The sequence below is a fragment of the Oncorhynchus tshawytscha genome, linkage group LG06 (genome assembly GCF_018296145.1).
Source record: "Oncorhynchus tshawytscha isolate Ot180627B linkage group LG06, Otsh_v2.0, whole genome shotgun sequence".
NCBI lineage: Eukaryota > Metazoa > Chordata > Actinopteri > Salmoniformes > Salmonidae > Oncorhynchus > Oncorhynchus tshawytscha.
In genome coordinates this window covers 63,954,475-63,980,789 of record NC_056434.1, presented here as the reverse complement: position 1 = coordinate 63,980,789, position 26,315 = coordinate 63,954,475, and the positions used below count along the sequence as shown (strand labels likewise).

General features: G+C 47.1%; 1 protein-coding gene across 2 annotated transcripts in view; it reads right to left on the bottom strand.

Moving 5' to 3' along the window:
- thada (THADA armadillo repeat containing) overlaps positions 1-26,315 on the bottom strand; it is a 109,376-nt gene that overhangs the window by 74,075 nt on the left and 8,986 nt on the right. For both annotated transcript variants that reach the window (XM_024424541.2, XM_042323498.1), the window contains exons 13-28: positions 26,029-26,184; positions 25,748-25,855; positions 25,472-25,595; positions 25,222-25,370; positions 24,734-24,959; positions 24,180-24,315; positions 23,951-24,087; positions 23,665-23,817; positions 23,186-23,346; positions 15,682-15,791; positions 11,853-11,985; positions 10,900-11,022; positions 10,388-10,510; positions 10,138-10,229; positions 6,429-6,518; positions 2,863-2,994 (exon numbers count right to left, since the gene is read on the bottom strand). In XM_024424541.2, coding sequence (XP_024280309.1) covers positions 2,863-2,994; positions 6,429-6,518; positions 10,138-10,229; positions 10,388-10,510; positions 10,900-11,022; positions 11,853-11,985; positions 15,682-15,791; positions 23,186-23,346; positions 23,665-23,817; positions 23,951-24,087; positions 24,180-24,315; positions 24,734-24,959; positions 25,222-25,370; positions 25,472-25,595; positions 25,748-25,855; positions 26,029-26,184 — 2,153 coding nt within the window. The remainder of the gene's footprint in view (positions 1-2,862; positions 2,995-6,428; positions 6,519-10,137; positions 10,230-10,387; positions 10,511-10,899; positions 11,023-11,852; positions 11,986-15,681; positions 15,792-23,185; positions 23,347-23,664; positions 23,818-23,950; positions 24,088-24,179; positions 24,316-24,733; positions 24,960-25,221; positions 25,371-25,471; positions 25,596-25,747; positions 25,856-26,028; positions 26,185-26,315) is intronic.

Sequence of the window (26,315 nt, the reverse complement as noted above, 5' to 3'; positions counted from 1 at the left end):
CCAGCCAATATGGGGGGGGATTAAGAGGTGAGGGGTAGGAAAGACAGGAGAGTTACGGGGTAGGAGAGTTAGGGGTAAGGGAATTTAAGGGTGAGGTGACTGGGAGCTACTGCGACGTTGGCTGTTTGTAGCCAGGGCCTGCTGCGTCACACTGCGTGTGTGTGTGTGTTTACGGGGCCGCAGAGGAGCCGAGTGCTTTACGAGCGGCTCAAGCCAAACAAACAGCCTTTCGCCATGCCGCTCTGGAAACTCCAGAGGAGCGTCCATCCATCACCGCGGCGGCTTATGGAACGAAATGTCTCAATTAAGACGTTCTGCTGCTCTGAGAGTTAGCTTGGCCTGGAATATACGTTTCCAAACCCCACAACTGTCCCTCCCCCTCATCTACCCATACACTAGAATCACACACACATACACTGTCAACAAATGGCCCTCCACCTGCTGTGTCATAACTCGCAGACCAAAACAAGAGGCCCTGTGTCAAACAGATACAACAGTTATAATTCCTCTGCTCTGAACTGTCTCTCACACACACACAGCCTAATGAACAACCCCTCTGCCTGCCCCCTACCTCATCAACCCCCCCAGCCCCATATGTTAACGATCAGTGCTAATTTGTCCCATTAAAACTCTGTAGAGGAAATGACCGTTTGGAGGGGTGTAATTTTAGAAACAGGGCCGTCCGAAGCCGTCTCCAGGGGGTCAGGACACAGACTGGGGACGGGAGGACTGAGATCTGCTCTAAACACCAGCCAAGAGGGGGGGAGGGCCGTGGGGGCATCTGGGGCTCATTTGGGTCCTGGCAGTCCAGTTTCCTCCCTAGTGACTGTCTCTGTTAACACTAAACTAGCTCCACTCTGAGCCTTAATGGAGCCCGTTAGGGAGGAATGGATACTGACTGTTACAGTGAAATGAGATCGGCAGAGGAGACCACAGCGAGAAAGAGAGGGAGGAACAGAGGGAGGGAGGAAGGACATGCAGAGTCAGAGACGCTTGGTCTGGATAGTGGAAAAACAATAAACGGTATCAGGTTAGTCAGAAGCAGTGCCAGTCAGCCAGGGGCACAAAGAGAGGGAGAGAGAGAACGAAAACAGTCTGTTCATCTTCCACAGATGGAGGGAGTCACGGGTAGGGAGGGATGGGGGAAATATTGCGACCCAATCACCCTTACTGACGAGGGCAAGGCTGAGCCGATAGAGGAACGCAAGAGATGGTGAGATCGGTCAGAGAGAGGCAAATCAGAGGAAGGGAGCTGGGGATGAGACGGATGGCGGGAGATCGGATTGGAAAGGTGGATTAAGACTGCTGGGATAAGAGTGGAGATAAGTCCTGGAGGTAGGGGAGGAGGTGGCAGATCGTTATCACCCTCCCAGACACATCCACACGCGCCTGGGGGAGAGAGAGAGAGACAAGGCCTGAACCAGAGCAGCCAGGGCCCTGCTATATTTAACATCCTCAACATGTGGGTTTCATTTGAGGGGGATGTGCACTGCATACTTCCACTGACAAGAACCAGCCAGCCAGCACTCTGGCCTTGGAGCGGTTAACCCCCACTGTACCAGACCAGCAATCCTCTATCCATCAGGCAACATAGGGAGTTGAGCCAGAGAGGTGACTGAGCACAAAGCATACATTACGTCGAGGGGGGAAATAAATTGGGGTTTAAATCTTTCAGGACAAACACCATAAAACATACTAGAAAACAAAGTGAGACCCTACTCACAGAGTAAAGCAGCTTGGTCAGTGTCCTGTTGCATAACATCTTAGAGGGTGTCATTATGTCTTCAGACAGCTTTTTCTCATTCAGTGGTTATTACAGTGGAACTGTGTGCACTTGGGAGTGTGTGTGTGTGTGCGTCAGCTCCTCCGCTGAACGTTATCTGGCCGGTCACAGAGCATTCCAACCTCAAGGCCCTGTCCTCCCTGACCCTGTCCTCCCCCTGTCCCAGGCACCGAACACACAGCCCTCCTCTCCTCGTCCTCCCTGCCTACTTATGGTCTACGGCAGTGTTTCCCAGCTCCAGTCCTGGAGTAGACCCAACAGCACACATTTCTGTTGGAGCCTGGGACAAACATACCTCATTCAGGGCTGAAGGAGAAGTTGAGTACTTTTGGGGTTACACTGGTCTAAGGGAGTACCTCTTCAAAAGAGCATCTTAAATAAGACATCTGTCCCCCAGCACGTAAAAACATCGACTTGCACTTGTATTTTCATACTAGTACAGATTTTGCTGAGTACTACTTTATTGGTGGAAAAATACTTCATACGACTGTGATATGGATGGGCGTGGCCTCCGGCTCCTGGGCGGTTTGCAGGTGCTGCGGGGGAACATGTTCCAATAATATTTTTACGCCTTTTCTTCCAGCTCCAAGAAATGAGAAGAATGTGCGAGCCGATCCGCAGTTTCCCATGAGTCTGCCCCCCCCCCACACACACACACACACGACGCGGTCAGAGCAGCAGCGATAAGGGAGTGGGAATCTGGGAACGCCGTGAGACGTGGCGAGTACACGAGTACCCTCACACATGCATCCTTTGGCACACGCACACACGCACGCAGCCTCCACACCCGGCTAAACACCGTCATAAACACTTTATAGACCAGAAATTAGGTCTATTCTTGGCACCGTTAGGGTTGGGGACAGCTATGGTTGGTTAGATGTAGATAAGACATCGTTCCGGTGTGGTACCGTCTACTCACATATGCCAAATACATACCTTATTGTGTACAGTATCAACGAAACACAGTGGCCCATGTGTGATCCAAAAGAGTATGACTTTAGCTAATCACAGTGGGAGGACAGTGAAAGACAGTACCTCATGTGAGTTCTAACATCCAATAGCTGTGAGTGTGTCCTTACCTGATGATGAAAGGCATGAAGGGGGCTAGGCCCAGGGGGGAAGAAGACCCGTCCATGGGCGAGGGGAAGAGACGCCCCAACACCAGCAGCAACAGGAACAGGCTGGGGTGCAGAATCACCTGACCCCTGTCACTGGAACAGACGAACAGAGAGTTTCAGTTATTATCCGCCATCTGTAATACTTGGGGTACGCGGATTTAACAGCATTTGGTCTCTCGTGACTGAAACATAAAAATGTTATGTCTTATCGGGCTGTGATCATCAAAGATGATTCCGGTGTGCTGGTTTTGAACTGGTTTTGAGATGTCACAGAGGTGCCCCCACAGTTGAAAGGGCTTTTTTTTGTTCTCGTTTTTTTGTCGTCACTCGCATTAGTCCCAAAGTAACATCCTCCTGTCCCAGAAGCAAATCCAGTATCCAGACGCGAGGATTGGTTTTGGCTTGCCGAGATTAAACATTCGACTTCACCTTCATGCAAGAAAAAGGACGGGGTGGGGTCATTTAAAAAAGAGAGCAAGGAAAAACAAGGAAAGGATCCCCTAGAATAAGGGGGGGCAGAAAGTGGGAGTCGGTGAGCTTCATTGTAATGCTTTACTTATCAATGACCCATCTGGGGTGACGGGCTCATTGTGCAAGCATGCTATTGTGTTCAGACAACCTTTACACACACCTCTATTGTAGTTTCTTCCCATTTCAATCCATCTCTCCTACTAGCCCCTGTATCTCTTCCACTCTAATCCTACATCTCCCTACGCTCTCCTCGACTCCGAATAAAAACCGTCCCTGTGAGCCAGTGGTAACTATTTCATGGTTGGCAATGTCAATCTGAAACACCTAGAGAGAGAGAGAAAAGTGGATGAAAGAAAGCAAAGGCCATAGAAGGTCCCAAACCAGAACCCCTTCCACCCCACTCTGCCAGCTGGGCCTTATGCTTTTCATTATTCCATTCAACAATACAACCCCCTCCCCCCCACCGGCTCCTCTGGGAAGGCCTGGCCAAGCATTAGGAAATGTTACAGTCCACTAATTACGGCCCTGCGTAATGTGTTTAGCATCCGATTTCAGTCAGGCACGGCCACGAGTGATGTCATGTAGCACCAGAGAGGAATTGTTAACATATGAAGCTCTGCTGGAGACGGAGAGAGAAAGAGAGAGACCTGCTGCCACAAGAAAAGAGCAACCAGTGAAGAACAAACACCATTGTAAATACAACCCATATTTTATGTTGATTTATGTTCCCTTTCGTACTTTAACTACTTGCACATCGTTGCAACACTGTAGAAAGACATATGACATTTGAAATGACTCTATTCCTTTGGAACTTTTGTGAGTGTAATGTTTACACTTCATTTGACTTTTGTTTATCTATTTTCACTTGCTTTGGCAATGCAAACAAATGCTTCCCAATAATGCCATTTGAATTGAATATAGAGAAAGAGTGGTTTAGTAATTGTTTTTACATTTCGGTACTAATTTGTCTCACAGAGCAAGCCTGTCAACCCACGCTGCCGACACCCTTACTGTGGCCCGCACCGTACCGGCTCCACTTACTCATTACTAGCCTCCACTGGGATTCTAGGCTGCATCAGGTTAGTTCCCTACTCATGCCGGACTAAGTTAACACACTTGAACAACTTGACACGGCACATCGCTAGGAAACGTTGAAACCGTTAATTACTGTGCGCAAAACATACATGGCCATGGAGGCTAGAGAACTTTACAACACAAGAAGATACAGCTGGCTTCAGGCTTTGCAGGCTAACTTCCCTTGCTAGCTGACAGATAAAGCCAATTCACATTATTAATCCACTTACTCGGTCTCTCTCACGTCTCTCCCAAAGATTATCAATTGTCTTAGCCAACTGACTGCGCTCCGACATCATTACTTGTTACGAGACATCATTTATTTTTTTAAAGTCCCAAATGGAAGGGAAACGCATTGTTTGTAATCTGTAGCCTCATGAAAATCAGACAAAAACAAAGTCAATTTATCAAGAGATTTACCAATACAATACATGATTACCATTTTTGTTGTGTAGTTAGATTGGTAAAAACCACATTGATGGTATAAATGTATAATTGATTCATTAATGCATATACAGCTGTCTGAAAAATGTTGACAAGACAATTCAAATGTAATTGAACAGAGCAGCTGCCGAGTTTCTGTCTGGATCAAGTGCCATTCTGTGACTTTGGCTAAAGTGGCCTCTTTTTTCTATCGTTTCAGCATCGTCGTGGCATCGAGTATTATGATAATAAACCTGGCATCGAAGTTAAAATTCTGGTGTCATGACAACACTACAAGAGATGGAGGGATTGAGAGGGCCAGAGAGAGAGGGGGAGTGATGGAGATGGAAAGGTAAGGGGGATAAAGAAAAAAAGGGTAACAGGAAATGAGAGGAAAGAGAAAGGGTAGGGGTAGGGGGTAAAAGAGTTCACGAGCCTCGCAAATTACCCTGATGTCAGAGTAGGACTGACAAGCAGGCAGGTTAACAGAAGAGATGGGTCTGGATGGAGTTGGGCCTGGGAAGCTCTGGTTTGTCACGCCTCTTACTGTGAAGCACTGCACCGCGCCCTGTACGGGCTCCACAGAGCAGACGACCCAGCTCTGCTCCATCACCGACTGTAATATATGACCTAAACAGACGGTACACATCTGAGAGAAGTTTACAGTCCCGGTCTTTCTATTTGGAGGTTGAGGGGGCCGAGGGTTTAGTTTCGTGGGAAACTTAATGACTTCTACGAGAGGCAATGGAGGTACTGGGAGTGAAAGGTGAGAGTGATAGAACAAAAGAGAGAACAATATAGAGGGAGGGAGGAAGAGAGTCTGAAAAAGCATCCAATTCATTTGATCCATGTTAAGATAACATTGACTGGAGAGCCTGTTCACAGTCCAAAAGCTTTTAGGGGGAAGCTAACTGGTAGAGATAAGAAGGCCAAGAATCTTCCAGAGAGTGGAGGAGTCTGCCCATTCCTCCTCCGAATCGCTCCATCTCTCCCAGGAAACTGTCCATCAGCCCGGCCAATAGCCTTAACGAGCTTCACGGGCCTAATGAAGCAAGGGTTTCATTTAGGGTCCCACAGAAACCAGAGGAGGGTGAGAAGAGGAGGAGAAGACAAGGCTGCTGTGCTGTCCAATGGTGGGGGGGGGGGCTGTCAGCTTTAATTTGAGGGTATTTTCATCCATATCAGGTGAACTGCTTAGAATTTGCAGCACACTACACCAATTTACACCAATAATTTATGTGTATTAAAGTAGTAAAAAGTTCAGTATTTGGTCCCATATTCCTAACACGCAATAACTACATCAAGCTTGTGACTCTACACATTTGTTGGATGCCTTTTCGATTTGTTTTGGTTGTGTTTCAGATTATTTACTGTCTTATCAGAAATAAATGGTAAATAATGTGGAGCTCACAGTATACTGTGCTGGCTTGTATATTGGATTTTATTTTCCATCAAATTCAAGTAACTTTCTGGTGGATGTGGAACCAGGCCAGCACAGCTCAGCTTGTCCTCTCGGCATGGCTCTGTAGTGTGAATCAGACATGAACCTTAACTCTCACCTGTCCACCGACGCTGCAGCCTCCTCCAGCTGGCTCAGGAGGAAGGGATAGAGCGCCGGGAAACGAGTGAAGAACTCCCGGCCCGTCATCCTAGGGAGAAGGAAAGAGGGATGAGGAGGAGAGAAGTTGTACAGGAGTATTTCAACTGATGTATCTGTGTACAGTAAAACATCTTCAGCCACATACTAAATACATCTGTCTTATTTGAACAGTTGTGTAACATCAGCAGTGGGTGCACCCTACCCAGCTCTGTAAACCATTTGATAATTACATAAGTTCCCTGTGCAGAGAAAAGCAAAGGAGAGAGAGAAACACACTTGTATAGAGAAAGAAAACAACCTCTCCAGCGCTGTCTGGCTTCTAAACCACTTCCTTCCATTTCAAAGCATTACAAGCCAATAAAAAGCTAATTAGGAGCCGGCCAGCAGGGTCGGCTTCTCAGGAGGCTCATGCCAACTAGCAACCACCCCAGACCCAGAGGGAAACACACTTCATTTCAGCCTGCATCGTTTGTTTATCCCCAAGACAGGCAAGGCAAGCAGCGTGTCTGGAAATAAATGTACTGTGGACACTAGTCTGACTTGGTCACTTTATGTGCGTGTTTGGAGGGGGGGGTAGTGTGTGTGTGTGTGTGGGGGAAAAGTGTGCGTGCCTGCATGTGAACGGCATTCTATGCATAAACTGACAACATTGAACTTTGGCAGTGTAATCTCCAAAAGCTAAATGCCACCATTCACGTCAAGCCAATATTTTTTTGTAAAAGCCTAACGTCTAAATCAAGTGCCATGAAACGTAAGGGGACGGAACAGTTAGGTTAGCCTGCAAAGCCAAACAGCGTAACCCAACAACGTAAAGAGCAGAGCTCACATAAACTTCCGCCAAAACTGCGACAAATACACCCCCCCCCCGAAAGGGATACACCCCTCCTTTCCTCCCTCCCTCCCTCCCTCCCCACCAGGCCTGGTCCGAGTGAGAGCCGGGGCACCGTCGAGGTAACGAGGTGTGTCTGTTGTGTCGGTGGGGCCCGCATGTGGCGGCAGCGTCAACGCGCAACACGGAAAACGCTCCCCCGATTGCGACTGAGGTGGGCCAACGGGGTAGAAGTTACATGTTGCACAAAGACCTGTATTCTTTCACTTAGGGTTAACGTAGTCTTCCTGCCAGGCTGAACGGCATGAACACATAAAACGGTAGAGCAGACGAGGACATGCCTACAAAACCGGTCGATTGCAGGCCTCTGACCTATTCACGTAAATCACCTTTGACCTCTAGACACATGCACAAGCACACACGGCTGCGCGAATGCACACACACTAACCCCTTACAACAGTACGACTCGTCTTCCTTCTGTAAGCCTTGAGGCTTTTCTAAGATGTCAGCTATCTCACAGGGAGATAAAAACCCGGCTACCTACAACATTGACTTGCACTTCTAAGTATTCGAAGAAGAGGGCCTTAGAGATGGCAGAGGACTAACAGTAGACAGACAGGCCTCTCCTCTCCTCCCTCTCTCCCTCCATAATGAGGCCCTCTCAGTGGGACGTCTCACTCCTCCACTCGACCCTTCCATGGGGTCAGAGGTTAAAGGTCATGTCTGGGCAGATTAGCCAGGTCAGGGTCAGTGGGGGTGAAGGTGTCTGAGGACAAGCTCCATCTCATCTGCCTGCCAGGGCCAGCAGGCCTCACAAAATAACAATGATGACTTAACAAAAGCAGGAGAGAGAAAGGGTGAAGACTGAGAACACGGATATATTGTAGCTGTTGGCTTGGGTTTGCAGACAAAAGTCTCTTTATGAACTTTGAGGAGTGTTTTCCAAATAAAATCCAGACGCGGAACGGATATAAGAAAAAAAACAAAGAAATAACCATATTATAAAACACAACAAACAATCACCTTCAGATTCAAACGTCGTACAAATAAATCTAACACACACACAGGCCAGTGGTCAGCTGGCCTGACGGGTCTGATACACTTCACCTCCACTGGAGCCATGGGAGCCAACCCAACACACACACACACACAGCAGTCTGACCAAACAGACCAGCAACCAGCCAGCCATTGGAGTGGACAGCCTGTCACATCGCATCGACTGTAGCCAGAACACACAGCCAAATAATCACAGTAATAACACGAGCCAGACCCAGAACACAAGAGTAGTATAGACACAGCACACACACACACAGAGACACACACACGTCTTTCTCGCTCCCACACATGCGTGCACACAGCAACATGAGACAGACTAACATACAGCGAAAAAGTAAATAAAAAGCCTCCAAAAACAATTGACTTGGCCCGGAGGGATCAGAAGGCTTCTGGCCACACAAGCAAATTAAACTAAATGAAAACAGACTGTGCGGTTGGACGGGCTAAAACGACCTTGATTGGACTTCATCATGAGAAGGAAAAAAATGTCTTCAGATCAACTCCTCTGCCCCCATGGGTACCTGTCACTGTGGATAAGAGCTCAAAATAACCCTATCACACACACAGCATCTACACAGGAACGGGCTTTTAACCCAGGACTGTAAGACTATCACTGTAAACAAGCAATCAAACCCTTTCCTCTAAGCCTCAGCAAGTCTCTACCTACCCTTTTGCTCTCTCTCTCTCTCTCTCTCTCTCTCTCCCCCCCTCTCTCTCCCTCCCCCTCTCTCTCCAATCTCCACTCACTCAAAATGTGAGCTCTCTGTCCATATCCACAATGCAGTGTTCTGACGAGGCACTCGCTCGGAGCTGTCCTCGGCGGCTAATCTCGCCCTTCACAGGACAGAGTCGAACGAGCGCCCCCCCCCCCACCATCTAAGCACTGCATTGTGGGTATGGACAGAGGTCACATCTGGAGTGAGTGGGGATTGATGACAGTCGAGTAGGGTGGAGGGTGAACAGAGTGAGCGCTGCAAGGGGTCCTGTCAAAGACTACCCTCCCCCACACAGTAACAAACACACACAGGTCAGAAGTGAAGGCCAGTGGAGCAATGACTGGAGAGCACGTAGGGGTGCGGGAGGTCGGTGCTAGACAACAGGAGCTTTGCTGTCAACTGGTGGAGGTGTAATGCTGGGGGGAGAGAGAGAGCATGTCTGTTTTGTGTGATTGTGTACCACTGATCGTGCATGTCCATCTGTAGATGGGTGTACAATGTAGCCTACATGCACTAGACTTGATTGAAACAAAATGTCAAAATCCTTCCAGAGCCAAGAGTCCTGGATATCACACTGAGAAAAAGCATGAGTGTGTGAAAGAGCAGAACGGGGGTAAAAGAGAAGGAAAGCAGAAGGGGAGTTGGAGAGTGCAGAGCATCTATCCTCTCTGAAGACAGTGTGAGAGTCTTGCAGCGAATAGCAGCATTCAACTATGTTCCTGCCATATTCTTCAAGCAAAGAGAGAACGAGAGAGTAGAGTAGGCCTGAGGACTTTTGACCTGGGGCCTGCCTGGCGTGGACACACTGCCCCCTGCTGGTACGGTAGAGAATCCACAGGGCAGAGCACAACATGCCAGGTAGAGATCAAAGGTCATAATCATAACTCACAATACCCTTTGGCTTTTGTGTATAAACCGTGCATAAATGCCAATGGGAGATTTGCACTAAAATATGTTAGCGAAGGTCCAATAGAGAAGGACTGATGGTGAGCAAGCAGGTGTGGGATACTGCTGCTTTACTACGGCAGTCAGAACTGTTGTCTAGGAGACTCTGTAGGGATCCAGACCTGTTCTCTTTGGAGTGCTCGTCCTTCCCTTTCTTCACTCCAAAGATCCTCGTGATCAGAGTGCTGAAGAGCAGGGTGGAGGAGTTCCTCACCTGAGACGGAGAGAGAAGGGGAAGAAGAGAGATGACATTCAGAAGACTATCATCTTGCAGGACAGTCAGACGAGGGATGACGAAGAGGAGTGGGTGGTATCGTCTTGCAGGACAGATTCAGAGTGGAGAGAACGGGGGAGGGGGGGGAAGAGACTCACAGCCCAGACGGGGGAGGTGAAGCCCAGGACAGCAGCCTGCATTCCCTCAGAGACAAAGGGAATGATGTTCTCCCCCAGACGAGTGTCTCTGTACAGAGCCCTCAGGATGTTGAGAGCATGAACCTAGAGAGACAAACAGGGACGTCACTATACTGCACGTGCAATCATACATGTAACCGCTGCAATGTATATTATGCAATTTGATATTTAGCAGAGGCCTTTATCCAAAGCGACTTAGTTATGCGTGCATACATTTTCCGTGTGGGTGGCCCCAGGGGGAATCGAAACCCACAAACCCTGGGATACAGTACAGGCACTTAGCCTATAGTTACTGTACTGAATCAGTGCTAGGCTCAGAATCTCAAAACAGTTCAAAATGTCACCCAGGGAGGATTCCAAAATCGACAAGCTCAGGTAGAGCCGAAATCAATTACAACCACATTGTAACGCGTGATCCCTCCAGTAATTGTTGCCTCAGGTGACAAACTGTGTTCAGCAGTAGTGTTTAGTACCTGAGGGACAGTGGTCTGGTCAGTGGCTCTGTCAGGAGAGGGCATGGCCAGGGCGGTCAGCTCTCTCATGGTCATCTTCAGCAGGCCGCAGCTGGACGACTTGGGCTCGGATGACAACAGGGCCTGGACAGGAGACAAGACCGACACAATGAGGTCAGACAGGCCACAGATGGTGCGTCAGCCTGCATGCCAATAGTCTGGACTATAAAAGCATCCTTTCCTTCAGCAGCAGCACTAATCAGGAAGTAACTGGTTCATGGAATAGCGGCCCTCTGACAGATCTCCACTGTGTTGCCATTGGTGCAGAAGAGGGAAAAGTGACAAGGAAAATAAGTCACTTGGGCTACGTTTACACAGGTAGCCCAATTCTGAACTTTTGTAGCACTAATTGGTGTTTTAACCAATAGATCAGCTCTTTTGCCCTTAAATTAGGCAAAGGATCAGAATTGGGATCACTGCCACTACAGTCATTAAGTAACACAAGCCTTTGTACAAACATGGCGTGGTGACATCATCCGCGTGCTGGCCGGCTGTGGGTGCTGATGAGAGACAGCTGTGTCTCTGGCCTGTGGGCAGAGAGTCTGGGCTGGTTCCTGTGACGTCTGTCCCAGGCCAGCAGCACACCGGCCAGCCCTTTCTGGATTTCACCGCAGGAATGGAATGCACAAGCCTGCCAAGGTGCAGAGATCAGCCTCCTCTCTTTACCCTCTCCCTAATATTGCCCTCTTCTCTTGCTACCTCACAGTACCTACTTAATCTTCAATCTCTCTCCCTTCCTCTCCCTCATTCTCTCCCTCCCGACCACCGCTCTCCCTAAAGTATCCCTCTCCCCCCTCTAATATGTGATAATGACAGACAGACACAGACAGAGAGACAGAGAAGGATGACTGCTTTAGTGGCATGAATGCTTTAGAGGCATGCCAAGAATTTCCTTTCCAAACATAAACACACACCTGGATGTAGAACGGGATGCCTGCGCTGCGGCGCGTGGCACACAGTTTGGAAGAGGGGTCGCTGGACTTGACCTCCTGTAGGACCTCCGTGAGCCAGCGACCAGGCAGCTGCTGCAGGGTTCTGCTTCCACTCCTAACAAAAAAATAAAATAAAAATCTCATTAGAGGCTCTTAATTAGCCACGGCTGAACGGCGATGTCAAAAACATTTACAGAACACACGCACGAACACATAATATCTTGCAAATATCCTGTATGTGGCATTAAGCTGTATAATGCACACACAAAAACATTGTTTCACTAAAATCCTAACAGCGACTACGTTGCGGTTCTTTAGTCATGTAACTCTCTCTGACAACAGAGTGTATTGCTGTTCCAGAATAGTTTCAGACCTAACATTAAGTCATATCATGATAAATGTCACTATTTTGTATGATAACAAAACACAACAAAAATGTTTAACGGACAGTTAGTTAATATTTGCGGCAGGGCTCTAGACACATTTTTCCAGTGACAAGTTAGACAATTCAAATGGCAGCCTACGATTCAAAAAGTCAGCTATTTCATCCAACACATCCAGGTAATGCATGATTGATATTTTGATGCTCGACCTGTCAAAACAGGACCCAGAATGACACCATTTAGGCTCGACTCGTCGACATATTTGTGCATACTGGCCTATAGCAGGGCTCGCCAACCTTTTCTAGCGCGAGAGCTACTTTTAAATTAGGAAACATGCCCTGAGCTACTTATTCATTTTCCCATAGCTTTCAAATAGGCACTCTGTATTTTCCCGAGATTCTGTTTTCTCCGTTGTATTTTTCCTGGTTTTGGATGTTTTTGTTTTTCACTCTAAAAATGACAATTATTTACAGAGGAACAATTCCATTTCTGAGCCCATGTCAATGCTTAAATAACATCAGAAGACAATTTGAGGGCAAAATAAATTGAAAAATAACCCTTTAAATTGTGCATTTTGCAAGAGTTTGAAAACAAAAACCCACCTGAATGATACAAACAAACGTGATATTATTCTGCCAGGTACTTTGCAGTTGACATGTAAATTGAGAAGGTTTTGGGGAAAGTCTGTCTACCCTGAAGACAGTTAGTGATAATGCTAACAGCCTACACAAAGTAAATGATAGACAAACTCCAACCACACAGACATACAAGTGAAACAGTGCTAGAAATTAATTGCCAGATGTTTTACTTTTTAATCCAATTGTGCTTAACTAGGGTTGCAATCATGTCAACGTGGATTTGATTGGATAGTAGGCGGGAGCTTAAGGTGTCTGATACTTGTGATATTTGTTCATGACAGTTTGCGGTGGAACACGTGAAGTAAAAAATGTTTTGCGAGCTGCTCAGGTGGGCTGCGAGCTACTCGTAGCTAGTGACCGATCTGTTGGGAGACCCCTGGGTATAGGTTATATTGTTAACCACCTGAGGAAGTGGGAACTTAAGACAATTCACTAGATTTCAAACGCTAAATACATTGCTGCTAGCCATGTAGGCTTAATTGATTAAATTGATCAGTAAATGTAGATCTTTCCAGCTCTTGGTCGAGGCTACTTGATAGGCAGCAAATGGCGCATTCCGCTCGGCGGGCGCATCAAATCTACACTTACTTCAGCCTACTCTGGTTGTAAAGTGGTGCCACGCACTCAACATTAAGGAGGTGAGAAACACATGACATACTCACAGAAAGCTGTGACTCTTTTCTGTAACTAGAGCAGTAGTTGCTTTGAAAACGATCTTTTAAGCATTTTAAGCAATATGCTTGCGCTTCTCAGAACGCATCTCTCCCTCCTCCGTGCGCACAGTGAGGAGAGGGAATTTGTATTTTTTATTTGACCTTTATTTAACCACGTAAGCCAGTTGAGAACAAGTTCTCATTTACAACTGCGACCTGGCCAAGATAAAGCAAAGCAGCGCGACAAACAGAGTTACACATGGAATAAGTAAACATACAGTCAATAATACAGCAGAACAAAAGTCTATATACAGTGTGTGCAAATGGCGTGAGGTGGTAAGGCAATAAATAGGCCATAGTAGCAAAGTAATTACAATTTAGCTAATTAACACTGGAGTGATAGATGTGCAGATGATGTGCAAGTAGAAATACTGGTGTGCAAAAAGTAAATCAAAACAATATGGGGATGAGGTAGTTGGATGGGCTATTTACAGATGGGTTGTGTACAGCTGCAGCGATCAGTTATGTTTAAAGTTAGTGAGGGAGATAAGTCTCCAACTTCAAATTGGTTCCAGTCATTGGCAACAGAGCTGGAAGGAAAGGCAGCCAAAGGAAGGTGTTGGCTTTGGGGATAACCAGTGAGATATACCTGCTGGAGCGCTTGCTTCGGGTGGGTGTTGTTATGGTGACCAGTGAGCTGAGATAAGGCAGAGCTTTACCTAGCAAAGACTTGTAGATGACCTGGAGCCAGTGGGTCTGGCGACGAATATGTCATGAGGGCCAACAGACGAGAGCATACAGGTCGCAGTGGTGGGTGGTGTATGGGGCTATGGTGACAAAACGGATGGCACAGTGATAGCAAATTGGATGCAGTCTGAGTAGAGTGTTGGAGGCCATTTTGTAAATGACATCGCCAAAGTCGAGGATCGGTAGGGATAGTCAGTTTTACGAGGGTATGTTTGGCGGCGTGAGTGAAGGAGGCTTTGTTGCGAAATAGAAAGCCGATTCTAGATTCCATTGTGGATTGGAGATGCTTAATGTGAGTCTGGAATGAGAGTTTACAGTCTAGCCAGACACCTAGGTATTTGTAGTTGTCCATATATTCTAAGTCAGAACCGTCCAGAGTAGTGATGCTAGTAGTGCGGGCAGCGATCGGTTGAAAAGCATGCATTTAGTTTTACTTGCATTTAAGAGCAGTTGGAGGCCACGGAAGGAGTGTTGTATGGCACTGAAGCTTGTTTGGAGGTTAGTTAACACAATGTCCAAAGAAGGGCCAGATGTATACAGAATGGTGACGTCTGCGTAGAGGTGGATCAGGGAATCACCCGCAGCAAGAGAATGAATCAGCAGCCGAAAGCAAAACGGGGACAGGCAGATACTTTCATGGCAGGAATCAATATAATGTATAGTCTATTACTGATGACCAAACTACGGTTTTAGAACAATCTACAGGACCGTTGTGTAGCTAAATCACCGGAAATTACAGACGTAAGTAAGCCAGATGCTTCGGAAAGAGGAAGGCAATGTCAGTGTCGGTCATTTTACATTTTTTGTCCCAGCTCTATTCTATTCGTTTAAAAACTGCTCCCAGACCAGATCTCCTATCGGTTCGATTTTCTGCCATAGAGCGAAGCCCTGAACCTGAAAAGCTTTGGAGAACATCTTGCCCTTTCAAAAGCGAAGCGCATATGCTGAATAAATACATCTAAGGGGAATGTTCTTGTAGGTTGGTGTCAGAACAAGGGTGTGTGTGTGTGTGTGTGTGTGTGTGTTGTGAGCCAGAGTGCTAGGGTGGAAACAGTAGTCTGGATTAAATACACAGAATAGGGTTTTGGGGTTGTTGGTTATGGGGTGCCTAACTGCCCAGCTTTTGAAGCTCGGTTTTGTTTCTGGGTTGGTATGTTCTACTGGGCTCTAGGATATGGCAGGGTGTGTGTGTGTGTGTCTTGTCCTCCGCCCATCCTACACAGTGGATTGGTTTGATCTGGCCAGCTTGGTCCACTGCCCCTGGAAAAACAGCAGCCCTTTTCACAACAGGAGGGCACATTCCTCCCCAGCTGCACCTCCCAAGTGTGCGCTTTGGTATTGATGTAGATAGAGCGTGCACACAAACACACAATCTGTCTCTCTAACTCACCTGCGCAGCATGTCGGTGAGACGTACAAAGCCCACGTAGGCCAGCTCAAAGGCCCCTCGGTGACGAGACTGGAGGAGCTGCTGACGGAAGTACAGGCCCACCCCCTCCACCTGGGATAGGAGAGCGGTATGGAGCGACAGCGAGGTAGAGCGAGAGTAGAAGGGAAGAGAGGCATGAGAAGAGAGAAAGAGGGTGTGGCGTATGGAAACATAACATTTCTTCATTCCTCTGGATGATTTAAAGTGGTTTGGTAAACAAACACAGAAGTTAGTCTTGATTGACATTTCACTAGCATTAAAACAGATAAGTCAGTGATTAGCTACAACATAAAATGACATGTGGTCATGTAATTAACTAAACCGTCATAACATTACAGCATATCAACACAGCCCACACGTGTTGGTGTAGTTAGTCAACATATGGGGGTAAACCAGGTGAGGTAGAGCAGGGTGGAGCAGGCTGAGGCCTCCTCGCCCTGTCATTACACTGTCTCTACCACAGGCTGGACCCAGGCACTATGCAAGCCTGGGGTGGCACAGAGGGCACAGGGAGAGACGGAGGGGTGGGTTTGGGGGGGGCGCAGCTAAGCTGTGGTGGTCATGACAATTTTGTCAGCCGGTAACTGTCACGCAAATACCTGCCAGTTCTCACAGCAATTGACCTTTAATTAGCATAAATACGTTTAGCACTTTCTGGGTCCACGCATAGCCTACACTGATGTGGTCGTTTGGAAACCTACATTTAAAAGAAGTCAAATGAAACCATTTAATATGGCCTACACCATCACAAAAAAATCCATTCTTTATTTCAGGCAAATCTAAAGAAACATGATATGAAGAAAATGTTTCCTATTTCAGAAGAACAAAATAGCATATTCTGAGTCGTCTTTATGTTAGGCCCTGATCTGGCTATGTCATACGTCTGTGGGCTACACAACAAAAAAATCCATGCGGTTTCTTACCTTACGCCTCCGGTCACACCTACAGTGTCATTGCGCAAAATAGTACGCAGCATCTGGATGTGTGTGCAACAATTGTTCAACAATCACCTTCTGCTGCCAAGCCGTCTATACATACAGTTTGAAGCATACGGTCGATAAATCCAACGTATGGACCACACAGAACGCAACTGCCTCTGCAACGCAACACTGCAAGGCAGACACAGCAGTCCATTGGAAATGAATGTACTTCTGGTGTACCAAAACGCAACGACGCTGCAGAGGTGTGAGAGAGGCACGCGCTGGGCATCATTCACAAGTGCTAATATTCTCACCCGTCAGACTATTCTCAATGTAATCTCGTCTTTACATATACTAAATGATGTGTGTGAAATTCGTTTTGATCATGCACCGGTCAGAACAGGGGCAGGTGGTATAAAAGACTTGGCATCTGCATGCACTTGAAAAGCGAACGGAGGACGCTTTTCCCACGGTCAATTTTCATGCCAGCCAGGTAAGCTACTTCGGTTGTAAAGCGAAGCAATGTGGTTAATATTAAGGAAGTTGAAAAATAAATATAGCAAGCCTGTAGAAAACGGATGGGACCCTCTTTTTAATAGAGACCATCAAAACTGTTTTCTTACGCAATTGCAAAGCCTATGGAAATGTTGCGCAACATGGGCTTGGGCTTATAGAAACACTTATTTCAATCTATTCAGCAACCAGCCATGAAGAGCTGGATCTCGCTGCAAAACAGCCGATCCTATTCAGTTCGAACTCTAAATGCTAGGGCTCTCATGAAATGTTTGATTTGATTTTTGATTGCATTGATGTCTGATCGATTAGGGGGACAAGAACGCTAGTGGCCTGGTACTCAGCGACTGGCCTTTGCAAGTTTGGTAGGCTACTAATGACCATCCGCGGCATCAGAACGCAGTTTTGGAGAAGCCCAGTTATAATGACTCAACGGCGACATGGAATTTGACTGCGGTCATGACTCGTGACCGCCAGTGTGGCGGTAATAGTATCACCATACCAGCCCTAGGGGCAGCTCTGTGGGAATGAGAACGGGGTACTTCTAGAATTCCACACACAACCTGGTTGGGATTATCGCCTCTAAAGCCAGAGATTTGGACAGGCATCTTTTAGCACTGCCCCAAATAAGGACCCTAGTCCTCTCTCATTTTCACACGTTTATAAAAATCAGACCCACTACAAAATAATCCCCAACAACATCCCAGGCCAACTTGTTTTTCAAGTGCATTTTAAAATGCCACATCTCAACTGTAATACACTAAGTTTCACACATATTTTACATCCTAGTTTAATGGAATGAATAGTACCAATTCTGCTCTCTCTCTGGGATGAAAGCTCTGTGACCTGGTGTTGGTCATCTACACAACAGCCCCTATGGAATTTCCCTGAACCTTGACCCTGACTTAAGTTGTCCTGCGGTCAACATTGTATGTGGTGTAGCGGATCGCCAAACCCACGGTTCGGTACATATTGCGGTTTTGGAGTCACGGTTTACGGTTACGGTAAAGCGGAAAATTGAAATTCCAACAGTTACTGTAATATTTTGTTTATTTGGCAAATACGACCAATTTAAAAGCATACTATTTGTGGCCCAAAAACAGTTTGTGACATTATTCACAATGTTCCTGGCATTGTTTGTTGTGACAGGGACTGTCATGTTGGGCCTCAAGTAGAGGTTCAAAATGCCGAAATGGACCTGGGGATTTCTGAACCGGACAAATATGCACAACACACATTTTTCAATATAGAGACCCGTTCCGAACGGACTCGAGGACGACCAGTTCCATATATAGATGTGGTCGGATAAGATTGAGGGAAGCAGCAGAAAAGTCCATTTGTAAGATATTCGATTAACCATAGCCAATACAGGACGAGGGAGGTTGCCTTGCGGTATGTGTACTGTGAGCGAGTGAAACAGAAGCCAAAAGGGAGGGAGAGGTAGCAACCAATCCGACTTGCGCTAGTAGACTAACTTCTAGCTTGTCATAGCTCGGATATTTATCATCCAATATGATAAAGTAGTACACCCGTCTTGACTGCATCAAACCTGGAGAAGCGAATTGGCTAAAATAGCTATCTACGCTAGCTAGCCAAATTGAGTCTGCATGCACTTTCTTCCTCTCCTACAGTTAAACAACAATACCTTTATTCAGATTTTTAAATAGCAGCATAACTGTTGGTTCTTGTTCGTTGTAGCCTAGTTATCATAAAACATTTTATTCCAGAATTTTTATTCTAACTTGCTTTGCCACACACGGAGGCCAACAACAAGCTCCACACGGCACTCTGCAGAGGCTATTCTCGTTGAGCAGTGGAAAACATGCTGTTAACTTTTTATCCACAATCTCTGTCAATCGCAGTTGTAATCAACTGTGAAGCCAAAATGTTTCCAAACTTTAAACGATGGTTTAATCGAACCCCGCCACCTACAAAGTTCCCGGGCTGCGCCTCACACAAGGACAGTTTGAAATCGCCAGTTAAGATTAGAATTTTGATTACATTGTGTGCATAGGCTGTACTTGTTTTAACGGAATAGCCTTCAAAGTTGCTTTTTTCAGCTCAGATTTACTGACGAGGCAATAGCATACAACGCAGTGTAGGCGGAGCCTACAGGCCTAGTGTTATGTATTCATTCGGGTTTCACAGTGAGAACAGAGGTCCCCGTACCGAACGATTCAATACCAATATACGTAGCATTACAGCCAATGTCAACGTTGAGTATTTCTATGGTCTTACTTCCTTGATTGCCCCTGTTCTCTTAGCCTGTTGCATAATCCCCACGGGCCCTGCAGTCAATGGCATCAGATCAACAACAGTAGCAGTAGCGCATCAGCAACAGTTTTCCCTCCTTAAGGCTCTCATACCCACCGCCAGTCCAGGCCCGGCAGCCTGCCCAGTCGTCAGGGGGAAAAGCAGCTATTTGGGTCACTGATACAGCCCTGTGTAATTAGGACGTTGGGAGACAAGGTTAGCTTTTCTGAGAAATGGGCCCGTTGCAAACAGGAAGTGTCCCATCTAAATTAAGGTCCCCCCCACCAACCAGGAACCCCAGTGGAAATGTAACGATTACACAAAACGCCTTGCACCTTAAATAGCTGCCCCACTCTCGGCCACAGCGAGGGCCCAGCTCAGCACCGCACGGCGGTTAGGTCACTGCCCTCCCTTAGTGGCTTTCACTAGAGTTTTACTGCAGTGAGGTCAGCTCTGTCCTCAGGTTGCACTCTAGACTCAGAGTTGTGAATGAGCAGATCTGATGGGACACTCATTGGATTGGTACTGCAGTGGTTACATTGGTAATGCACTGCTATACAGCAGGGTGTAGGATCACAGTTTGGGGCAATGAGGTCAGATGAGTTGATGGCACATTCTTGTATTGGGTTTGTCATTCTTGGGTTGGGTAAAAAAAAAAAAAACATTTCAATGAATGCGCATGATGGAGTATATGCAATGCTTTAAAACTATGTCTTAGTGTGGATAATATCCCACCAACTCTGTCCACAACACTTCCAGGAAAGCAATGATCCATACTCCCACCCACCCTTAACCTTGTTCCTGACCCTTACCCTTGTTCCTGACCCTTACCCTTGTTCCTGTTTCAATTTTTTTTTAAAGGTGTCTGGGGAAACATGAGCCACACAATAAACAGATGTTATCAGCAATAGTAAAATGCTAAAAGAGAGAACGAGGGGAAGTGTCACAGTCCAGAGAGGCCGCATTGTTGGCTGTGTCTCCACTGAAGACCAAACGGTCCATCTATTCCAGGCCAGGACAAACAAACACTCCAGCTGTAAAACCACGAAGGACCTCAGATTCACACCGGCACCAAGCACACAGAAAGACGAGCAGTCACATCGCCACCAGGGTCCCATTCCACTCTGTCTCACAGAACACATCTCTATAGAGTACGGGGGCCTCCCAAGATGGAGACGTATCCCAGAATGCTCCCCAGGGTTTAAAACGGTCCTGGCTCTGTGGACCGTCTCAGTCTACCATCTGAAGCCCAGGCAGTCCCATGAATATGAAGGATTAAACACCATCGGCCAGCCACTGTGACTAATGTTTAAGTTGCTATGGCGCCGACCAGGCACAGAAACATCTGCCACGTCGCCATGGCAACCGGAACGCAAAACAGTGCGCTGCCGTAGGCCAGGGGAGGTTGACTACACGTGTTAGAAAGATGTATCACACACACACACAGTAGTATTGACTGAGCGTTCCAATCTCTGTGGCAGGTTAGACAGGGTTCTTTCTGTCTGCGCAGACAAGACCCATTCTACAAACAAAGAAAACTGGATTGATCCTAAAAATCTAGATTTTTTCAAACTTATTGGCAATATTCGCTCTCTTGGCTGTCCTTGACTAAAAATATCTTGGTCCACCAAGAGTCGTCCCGTTCTTGACAGCGAGTGCCTGTGTGACTGGCGCATGTAGTCTCCCTCTCCTCCCTACTGCAACAAAAAGGCACCACAGCACAGCTAGTGTTTATTGCTCTGTCCGTGCTGAAGCTGCTACATCAAGACTAAACAGGACGGGTTCTTAGTCCTACAGCTCAAGGGTGGTTATACAAGGATACTATACCAAGCCTACTAATGATAACGACTGACCTTCATGTCTTAAAGTAATGGATGGACTGTCGTTTCTCTTTGCTTATTTGAGCTGTTCTTGCCATAATATGGACTTGGTATTTGACCAAATAGGGCTATCTTCTGTATACCCCCCTACCCGTCACAACACAACTGATTGTCTCAAACACATTAAGGATAAAAGTCCACAAATGAACTGTTAACAAGGCACACCTGTTAATTGAAATGCATTCCAGGCGACTACCTCATGAAGCTGGTTGAGAGAATGAGAAGTGTGTGCAAAGTAGTCATCAAGGCAAAGGGTGGCTACTTTGAAGAATCTCAAATTAAAATATATTTTGATTTGTTTAACTCTTTTTTGGTTACTACATGATTCCATGTGTTATTTCACCATTTTGATGTCTTCACTATTATTCTACAATGTAGAAAACAGTACAAATAAAGAAAAACCTTGAATGAGTAGTTGTGTCCAATCTCTTGACTGGTACTGTATATTTAAGCAATAAGGCACGAGGGGGTGTGGTATATGGCCAATATACCACGGCTAAGGGCTGTTCTTATGCATGACTCAATGTGGAGTGCTGCATCACATGACCTGGCCTCCACAATCCCCGACCTCAACCCAATTGAGATGGTCTGGGATAAGTTGGTCCGCAGAGTTAAGGAAAAGCAGCCAACAAGGGCTCAGCATATGTGGGAACCAACTGTTTGAACAGCATGCTAACCTGTCCACTTCAGATGTCAAAATCAAGTGGCCTACATGTGTGGAGGTGCCAAATCCTTATATAAATGTGTTTTATACTTACTGCACATTTATAAAACACTGCTAAACACTAAAATGCTGCTAGCGGTAGATGGAACCGCAATGCTGCGGACGTCAACCTGAGCATTCATTTTCCAGAATCAATGTTCATTAAAACTCGTTTTAGTAGTGTCTACGCTGCGCACTATTTGAGTAGTTGAGACAAACAGTTTATCCTCTCATCTATAACAGTAAAATAATGCCTCAATGTGTTTCAGGGTCCATGTGACCGACTCTGTTGGACCAAGCCTCAAATGCAAGTAGCGGGTTGAAACAGCTAGTCAGAGAGGAAGAAGTGACCTTTCAACTTTGTTGGCGTGAGTGGCAGGGGGAGGGACTTGGTGTGTGTGTGTAAACAGAGGAAGAAGCAAAGCGAGACGTTTCTCTCGACCAAAATCTGTCTGAAATAAGCCCAATGTGTTTCTATGGGCTTGTTTTGGAACTAAGCTCGCCCCCTGCATTCCCGCCTTTGGGATGACTCCCATTGTTAGGACGTAGACATGAGCATATCTTCATTATATTCAGATCTCTGGTGTAAATGGGAAGGTGCACATAGCACAGAAGGAGACAAGACCAAAAAGAGACAACATGAGATCAAGCGGACATAAACACTACAGCCTATTTGACAGTGCTGGCCTGGGGTAAGGGAGTGAGGTAGGGGGTGTCTGAGCACTGAGCAGGCTGTCTGTTGGTGTTTTGCTATGTGGCCAGAGAGAACAGGGGGGGGTGTCGGATTGTTTTTGGCATTTATCTATTCAGGAGCGGGTCGGGTGGTAATGGAAGTGATTTGGAAAGAATGCGAGGAAAGTTGGGAAACGAGGCAATCGTGGCCGTTAAACAGGAGGTCGTCCTAAAATGAAAGCGTTCCGCTAATGAGGGCGGATGCTAATTGAAGATTTTCACGACAGTAAACATGCGTTGCTATCCCCAAACACGACCTCCAGGCCCACATCCATGCTGGGAAAAGCGGAGTGTGTTGGCGTGTGTATGTGTCTGGATATAAACAACAACATACAGTTAACTGGGATTGTGTGTTCTACTGGTATTTTGTTCAAGCGTGTATCCACTGGGTGTCAGGCTGTCTTTACATATTCGGGTAAACGAGATGGCATTGAGTTCACATTTAAGTGTGTGTCTGTCTCGCACCTGCTCCTCGGTGATGAGCCCCTGGTCAGAGTGTTTGCTGGAGGTCTGTAAGGGGAGGCTCTGACACACTTGACCCAGCACCATGGACACCTCCTTCATACTCCTCCAGCAGCACACCAACACCATCTGAGCGGTCACCCTGTAGCCCTCACCACTACCACCTACAACACACGCAGATGCACACTGAAAATACACTGGACACCACAGCACACGACCCACCCAAAAGCTTTCTGGAATGGGTAATGACAAATTGTATTTTCACTGTTGTATCCACTAATAGTGCATAACAACTGTCCCAGCAGGTGAGGGGTGGTGAAACACAGATGGCTGTAGTATCGGTTCTGTCCTGACGGGGTCGGTGTTTCACCCCTCATCTGCTGTGTCTGAGGAGTCTGATAGAACACAAAAGACACAGCAGCAGCACAACATGACATGATATATCCTAGTTCAGTGAGTGAGTGGAAATGTGTATTGCTGACCTGTGCTGTCATGCTGTGGTCTGTCTGTGGGGGCCGCAGGTCCGTTCTCCTGTCCAGACGGCTCGGTGTCCAGTTCTCTGACGCTGGTGAAAAAGTCGTTGGTGTCGCGAGGCTGTATCTCCTGCAGGATCCTCTGCAGACCAGCGGACGTTTCTGAGAACAGGCACACACTGTTAATACACCATCTGCCTTGTGCAGGGTCAGGTGTTTTTCCCTTACCAAAAACCAACTCTGGGCACTAGTTATGAGGCATCATCACTCGCTAATCTAGGCCAGAGGTGCTGACCTGAGTCGGTATCCATGGGGATGAGGCCTTCGGGGGAGGAGCTCTGGACGACAGGTGACACTACGTCAGACATCCTATAGGACACTGTGATGAGCTCTGACATCACATTCCTCCACTGGCCTGTCAGAGTCAGACACCTGGACACACAAACGCAGGGCAACAAACAAGATAAACAATACACACAGACTGACTAAGACAAGAGTGTGTGTGAGCACGCGTGTGTCCTCACCCGGTGTTGAGTTGCTGTAAGGCAGCAGTGATACAGTGGGCTCGGCCGTAGAGAGGGTAGGAGGCTGCCGCCAGCAGGAGAGACGACTCTGCCTTCACCACCTCAGCCTTCAGACACAGCAACAAGTACTGCACCACTGAAACAAAACACACAATCACACCACAGTATAGCATGGTCATGTCAATTACTGCAAGTGTAACAGTACAGACTTTACGCCCATCCCCTCGTCCCGACCTGGACGCGAACCAGGGACGCTCTGCACACGTCAACAGTCACCCTCGAAGCACCGTTACCCATCGCTCCACAAAAGCCGCGGCCCTTACAGAGCAAGGGGAACCACTACTTCAAGGCAAGTGACGTCACCGATTGAAACGCCACTAGCGCGCACCAGTGCTAACTAGCTAGCCATTTCACATTGGCTACACAAGCACAGAGCCATATCTGTGAGATGAGGAATATAACAGCCGGTGCAGTTAAAATAACTTCAATGCAACCCCATACAATGTAAAGTGCTTTGATTTTAAGAAGAGAAACCAAATCAATATCAGCATTACCTGCCAGAGTGTTCGTCTCCAGGGTGAGGGCCTCAAAAGCCTGGGTTAGAGCAGGAGGCTGGAAGGAGAGTCCCTGCTCCTGGGCACAGAGCAACAGGGCCTGGGGCAGGGCAGGCTGGCGAAGGAACAGGTTGAAGAGGTGGGCAGCCGTGACACTGTCAAAAGGCTTGGTGCTGGTGCTGAGGTCCAAAGCTGCCTGGAGCAGAGTCTGCATCCTGCCTGGCTCCTATATGGGGGGGGTAATGGATAAAGCAGCCATTAGTACACCACAACTTCAATCTGACACACACATTCAAGATCTCCAGTCGGCCAACTCTTTGATTAAACCATCTCTAAGTTTAGAGGTACAGGTTAATGTCCCACTAACCACACTGCAGTGTGAAGGTGTATGTGTGTACCTAAAGTGAGATATAGCATAGAGTACACAACTCTGCACGTAGAGTGACCAAGTGCAGGTCTACGGAACCATCGAAGCTCGTCTCACTGACCTGCAGCCCCACGGCAGACGGAGGGAGTTGCCGTAGCAACGCGGAGGCCAGCTGCTTGACCTCCAGGAAGTTGCTGGCGACGCAGTAGAGGACATTCTGCGCTTGTGCAGGGGTCACCACCTCTCCCAGAGCAAACACATCATCAGACCCTGAGCACGACAGACAGAGCGGTGTATGATTACAGTGATAAGAATGATAATGATGGAGAAGTAATTGATGATGAAGATGATGTAAAGTGTGTGTACAGTACCAGTGTTGAAGGTGAAGAGGTGGGCCAGCTGGCACAGCAGGTGGAGGGCTGTCAGGCAGGTGGAGAAGGAGGCCCCGGGGAGAAGCACACCGAACAGGCTCTCACACAGCCAGCACAGGAACTCCTGAGCACACATTTACACACGTTGTATACAGAGCATTTTAGGTTGAAACTCTCCCTCCCATCTCCCCAAACATTGCCATCAGTGTCTTCCCCACTGAGGATACATGGTACAGATCATTGAGCCCTATATAACTCAACCCGTGATCAGTGTACCTTGTACGTGTCCAGGATGTGTTGGTCTCTGTCCTTCTGTCCCTGGTCTCTCTCCTGGACCAGCCTCTTCTGCAGTGACTGACCACTATCCTTCACTCTGCACAGCAGCTACACACACAAATCAATAGATATCTACTTGTCAGTCTACACCTAGACTAAAAAGGACTTTCAATAGGCAATTCATTGAAAGTACTTTAGTCCAGGAGCATGCGTAATCTCAATCTGGGTCTCTGCAATGCCCATTAATGTATAACACAATGGATTAAAAAGCAGTGTCTGACCTTTTTGAGCAGGCTGACAGTCAGCTGCCTGACTCCTGGCGATTGGCTGTTTAGACTGGAGGGCAGGAAGTGATGAAGCAGCTCCATTTCCTGCGAGGTCAGAACCTCTGTGCGACGATGACTCTCGCACAATAACCCAAGAGCGTCCATTCGCACCTAAGACAAAGAATGACGTTATTAACACACACACACAGTGTATATGTACGTATATATAGTTGAAGTCAGAAGTTTACATAAACAAGTTTTAATGACTCCAACCTAAGTGTATGTAAACTTCTGACTTCAAC